The 6000-nt window shown below is 34.3% G+C and overlaps 1 protein-coding gene across 2 annotated transcripts in view; it reads right to left on the bottom strand.

The window, feature by feature from the left end:
• Positions 1-433: 433 nt before the first annotated feature.
• Positions 434-6000, bottom strand: part of Ndg (Nidogen) — a 98897-nt gene continuing 93330 nt past the window's right edge. For both annotated transcript variants that reach the window (XM_083118762.1, XM_083118764.1), the window contains exons 25-27: positions 4649-4767; positions 2860-3036; positions 434-1805 (exon numbers count right to left, since the gene is read on the bottom strand). In XM_083118762.1, coding sequence (XP_082974888.1) covers positions 2882-3036; positions 4649-4767 — 274 coding nt within the window. In that variant the 3' untranslated portion in view covers positions 434-1805; positions 2860-2881. The remainder of the gene's footprint in view (positions 1806-2859; positions 3037-4648; positions 4768-6000) is intronic.

Below are 6000 nucleotides of genomic sequence, written 5' to 3'. Positions count from 1 at the left end.
TAGAACAGTAATAGTAAATGGCAGCAACCCTTTCCCACTGCCTGGTTGGAGTGGCAATGGAGAAGAATGAACCCTGGGAGTCTCATGCTCTGACAATTCTTAACCCTTCGCTACCGCTCTTCCCAGCACAGTGCTGTGTGGTCTTCAACTTGTAACTTGACTTCTGTGGTACTGTATTCTCAACTAGTTAGTCCAATGTAACATATTTCACATATGTGTTATTGATCCCAACACTGAATAGTGTTTCATTATATTGTGTTCTTTACATTGAAAAAAAGAAAGAAAGCCAGGAGAAGTAGTTGTGTACTGGTTATACTGATATAAAATACAGTGCCTGTGTTGTATGAAAAAGCTCGGCAAATATATTTCTGAAGTGATAGTAGTCATAAAATAAAGTCATATTAAATATATATATATTGTTTATTTCACAGCATTGACATTTACAACATACAGTTATTACTAAATGCACACACAGTAAAGTTTCTAAGGCTTATGAGATGATGGTGTTACACCTGATGAATACCAAACAGCATCTATTAGATTCATGATGATATCGTTCATTCTTAAAAGTGTGTACCCATGTAATCATTTGAGAATAGACTGTGAATTTACAAATTAACAAATAAAATCTTAGTCACTGTAGATATCTATGAGCAGTTTTCTTTGTAACTTATGAGCAATGCATTATAAATCAAAGGAAATTTTGGAACATTTTGTAGCTCAGATTTAAAAATTCTTTCTGAAATACACACAAAATGTAGCAAAGGGACGATGGATCAAAATATATATCCAAATACCTAAGGAGTAGATTTTAGAGATATGAAACAATCTTATTATGTCTTATTTTGTCTATAGTTACACATCGCCATCTCTCTTTGTATTGTTGTATTCCTGAGCACATGACTTGCAAAGCAGTTGTTGCATATGTGAACATTATCTTGAGCTAAAGTTAACATATGTTAGACACACAGTAATAGCATATAGGATTAAATTTGTTCTAAAACATATAAAGTATTCCCCCTTACCTCGTCCCTACCATGGTTTTGCCCAGAAGTGCTCTCCCAAATGTCTGTAATGGACCGTGTTTGTTTAGAACTACGCATTTTTTTTACAAAATGCCTTGAAAATATACGTTTCTCAAAAAGGACTGTTTGCTTTAGTTCTTGCATATTATTCTACTGCTACATAAGGCAAAGATATATTGTCTGACTCTAGTGGATTTCATCTTAGACTATTGGATTGGTAAAGTCAGTTACAGTTTTACTGGGTGTGCCAAAACTATCATGTGTTGATTAACTGGCCCCATGTGTTTCTTGAATTTGTCTCAAGAAACCAAAGTGGAAGTTGATACTTCTGGTAAAATATAGGTTAAATTTAGAACAGAACATGATTTTTGTAATGTATCACTTAACAGGACACAGTGTGATTTGTTAGAAATGGATATGCATGATTTTGTAAGAAACGTAAGAATAAATTGTATTCCTTGTTGAAACTATATGAATTAAAAACATAAAACTTGATGACTTGGCTCCCAGCTCATGAAAGGAAGGTTAAAAAAAAGGCAGGAAATGAACATTCCACTACTGAAATTACACTGGTCATAGTTAAAAAGGCAAATGCATTCCAAGTTTCTATGCTTCTGTTTCCTTTCCTGCTATTTTTATACATTCTTTTCTTAGCATTTAGAAAGTTCATGTACCTTTTTTCATGATGGTTTCATGTTAGGCAGTTTTTTGCAGCTAAGTGTGATTTTCATATTGTGTTGTAAAATTTCTCTGCTCCTCAGGTTTTCACTACCTTGAACTCTGGAAGGATGAAAACAGATATTAACAAACATTGCATTCTTTAAAAAAAATTAACAACATCATGACTGAAATACAATTCAGAGTTAATGATACATGCAACAATATAAAAACTCTCCCTTAGAGGTGCTCAATGAACATGGGTGCTGAAACTAGAGGGGTGGCGCTTCTCCAAATTTCATTTGCCTCCCCTCCCTCTTGCAAGGGTCCTAATGTATAACTTTCAACATGATGTAATTTTGCAACAAAATATTATTTGTGAGATGAAAATTTCATAAATTAAGGATTCTGTGTGAGAACTTTTTTGGTCCTTATTTTGTCAAATTGAATTTGAATTATTTCTCTTATTTAAAATCACAAAACATTTGCACACAGGAACTTTGCATACAAAGAGGAGTAAATTATGTACGATTCTGTTCTAAAATGAGCATATCAACAATGTGGAAAATGTAATCCAATTTGCCAATCTCCATGGCGAGTGGTTATCACACCACCGTAACACGTTAGGACATCAGGGGTCCCGGGCATGACTTTTCTTTGTGAGTGTCCCTTCATCAAATCATGCGTATAAAGTTATTTACTTTTATTTTCTCATTTTACATTGCTTTTCTTCTTCTTTCGATTAATTACAATGATGAGAATAAACAATTAAACCAACTCCATCTTTATCCATAGTTATTTGTAGTTTTAGTTGTCCTCAGTTAAGACAACTATAGCTAGCGATGTAGAGAGACCAGCGAGCTTGCTTTTGATGTTACCTGCTTCTTCTTGCAAGACTGAACATGGTTCCAATGCTCTGCATCTCCTCAAGAACTATTTGCAAAGTACGATGACCCAAAAGTGTCTTAACTCTGTGGATAATATTGATGATAAAGAGATCATGAAAAATATCATTGAAGTTTTCCGTAAACTACTTATAATTACTGTACTGTCCAAAATGTAACTGGATATAGCTATTATTACTAACATTTGATAAGTTATCAAAAATATTAAGCTCTCTTCATTTTGTAATAGCAAAATTCACAAGCTATACAAATTTAAAATACTAAAGGCTTACCATGTTAAGAATTGAGCTGCTCCTATTTCCTATAGAAAATGTCATTGCAGATGGACACCTCCCCTGAGGAGTCCCCTTCCGAATCTCCACAGATGCAGCTTCTGCCACCCTTCCCATTGGGCAGGCAAAGGTGGCCTTCTGGACACAGGCCATTGTCAAATTGGCAGGCACTGCTCACTGCATGCAAAGAGTGGTAATCTTGTATCACATGACAGAAGAGCACAAATGAAGGAAACAAGACTAATCCAGTTTCAAATAAAAGATGTATTTTGTAGGTAAAGTTTCATATTTACTCATTGTTGTTCTTGTTGTACGATTAATTAAAAAAAATAATTAGATAACAAAACAGCAAAGTGGAAATATGAAATTTTACCTAAAAAATACTTTAACCATATTTACCACATTCAACCATGAATAAAGTTTTTTTTTAAAAAAAAAGAAGAAGAAGAAGAAGAGATAGCTAAAGATTGGCAGAATGTTAGACCTTTTAAGAGGTGTATTCCCACAAAAGTTCCCAAATCTCCCCCTGGTTCCCAATTGCTAATCCTCTATTATCTTGGAAACATAGCATAGTACGTCTAACCCTTGAAATTTTAAATCAATTACTCACATTGTCAGTTAAATTTTTCTGTGGAAATGTTTTCCGTACATTGTACATATTTTTTGTAATCATGACTGCTGTGAAAAATTGGGAAATCTGAAAACAAAAAAATTGGCTAATGTTTTCTAAACAAACAGTTTTTTTAAAAAAAAACTTTGAAATAAAAGGTGCAGACAAATTCCTCACATTTTCAAAAATGTATAATTTTAACACATTCTTATGTAAAATTAAGGATCAAATGCATGTTAATTGTGCATGTTGAAGTAGCCCCTCTAGCATACAGAATCATCAGTTTTAAAATTATTTTCAATTTTTATCTTGACCTGTAAGTACTCAGTTGTTTGGTTTGTGAATACAGAAACCATGTGCAGCAAGTTGTACGATTTGAAAATTAATGTGAACCAAGATCTTTCCAATTTTCTTATCCACAGTTTCTCTTCAAAAGTTCAGGAAAGTCAAACACTTCATACCTGAATAATGAATGAATGAATGAATGAATGATTTGCTTTTATTTTACTTTGCTTTTTGTGCCACTTTTGGCAAATTTGCGAAGATGGGGATGAGTGATGACATGATGAAATTGATGAATGGACACTCACAAACATCCATGCCCAGGCCAGGATTCGAACCTGGGACCCAAGGCATCATAGCACGATGTGCTAACCACTCTGCCACGGGGGCTGGCCCAAACCTGAATAAGTAAAATGTGGACACAAAGCAATCTCCCATTTAAGTAAATAAAAAAATATTGTTAAAAAATGCAAGTTGTCTTATAAGTTATATATTCATAAAGACTAAGCAGTAACTCAACTTATGGAATTGTATTTGTAGATACCCTGTATATAAAAAAAAAAGGTAAAGGTAAAGTGCTCCCCTGTGCTTAGCACCATGCCGTGAAGGCGTATAGGGGGTGTGGGGGTAACGCCCCACACTTTCTTGATCCGGTCGTGAGTGGGGGTGATGTGATCAGCATCACGCCCCTGACCGCCTTTACCCCCCAGGGTTTCCCCCAGGTACCCATGTTATTCGACGCTGGGTGGGTGCCGGGACCGCTTCCAACGTTAGAAAAGTTCCCGGATTTGAACCGGCCGGGGATACCCTGTATATATAAAGAAACTAATATTATTAGACATTATAAATACTAAATATTAAACTTATTCTATAAATATATAAATTCATCAAACTTACACCTTGGACAATTCTCAGGCACAGCAACAATGCCATACAGCTTCCCACTCCCTCCTAAAGGCACAGCAATCGGGTCGTTCTTTTGACCAGAAGGCCTATTTGCACTCTCAACAGTGTTTCTGAAACAGTCACATACTGTTGAATTGCTTTAAGAAATATTTTTTTTAAAATAAGCAATTTGCTGTAAATTACCCACAATAATAAATATTAATATTAGGCGTGAGATAGATCAATTAGTATGCTATTTAGATATATTATTGTATCTCTAAAATTGCCGATAATTTTACCTGTCTGGTATTTCTATAAATAGTTATTTAGTGCAAAATTCTTCCATTTTTCTTTTTGTGAATATAAAGTTAGAAATCAAGTACTCTGGTTCTGTAAACAATATAAATATGCCATTTCTTTTTCAAACCAAAACTTATTACAGCTCTCTTGTCACATACAAGGAACATTTGCAATATATTCGTACTTTATTTGTAAAGCAAACATTTCATATCAATGCATTCATAACAAGTACAATAACATTAAAATTGAACTTAAATTGACATTGAACCTTTTTAGTAATTCATGGCACCATTAGGACACACTGCTTTATTTGTTCCTAGACAGTGGGATGCACTGCCATCTCCATCCCAGATGTCGCATCCTCAGTTAATGATGGCAGTGGGCCTTCGTTAAGCATCCAAATTCACAATGCAGAAATACCAAACTTCACATTTGAAATACTAAAACCTGCATTTACCACATCCATCATGAGAAGATTTTATAGTTTTCTACCAGAAAAATATTTTAGTGGCAACCATGAATATGATGCATGCCTGCAAACGTACTGGATAAAAATGCTGTTTTGAGGGCTTGTAGCATCGATATGAAACCTCAGCAAACAAAACATTGTTGAGAAAGGTCATTGATATTTATGTCCTCTACACATTGTGAAAGTTTATCAATGATCCACAGGGACACACCGTGAATGTGTATATCCATATACATACATAAATATGTGTGTGTGTTACTTAAAGTCTTTGCACATAGGTATTATGAAAGTGTGAACATTTCATATGGTGTAGTGTTGCAGGAGATTATTCCTTTAAAGAACACACAAATACAATAAGGAGAAAACAGTCCAGCATATGAAATTTCTATCTCATCTTTTGTGTAACCTAGTTTTCAGTCACATCATCAAAGTCAAATTTTGATGCTACATCCATCACTTTCTATCGATAATGTAGTGAGTGAGGTGAGTTTCTTTTAAATACACATTTAGTTCTCAAATATGTCTTGATTAATTTCAAATGAGAGAAACTCCTTTCAGCACTGTGTGTCTCTTAGAGATTTTTTTTGCAGGTAAA

Source organism: Lepisma saccharinum, chromosome 3, assembly GCF_977018435.1.
Source record: "Lepisma saccharinum chromosome 3, izLepSacc3.1, whole genome shotgun sequence".
Lineage (NCBI taxonomy): Eukaryota > Metazoa > Arthropoda > Insecta > Zygentoma > Lepismatidae > Lepisma > Lepisma saccharinum.
The sequence above is the reverse complement of the archived record's forward strand: the minus strand, read 5'-3'. Positions and strand labels throughout refer to the sequence as shown.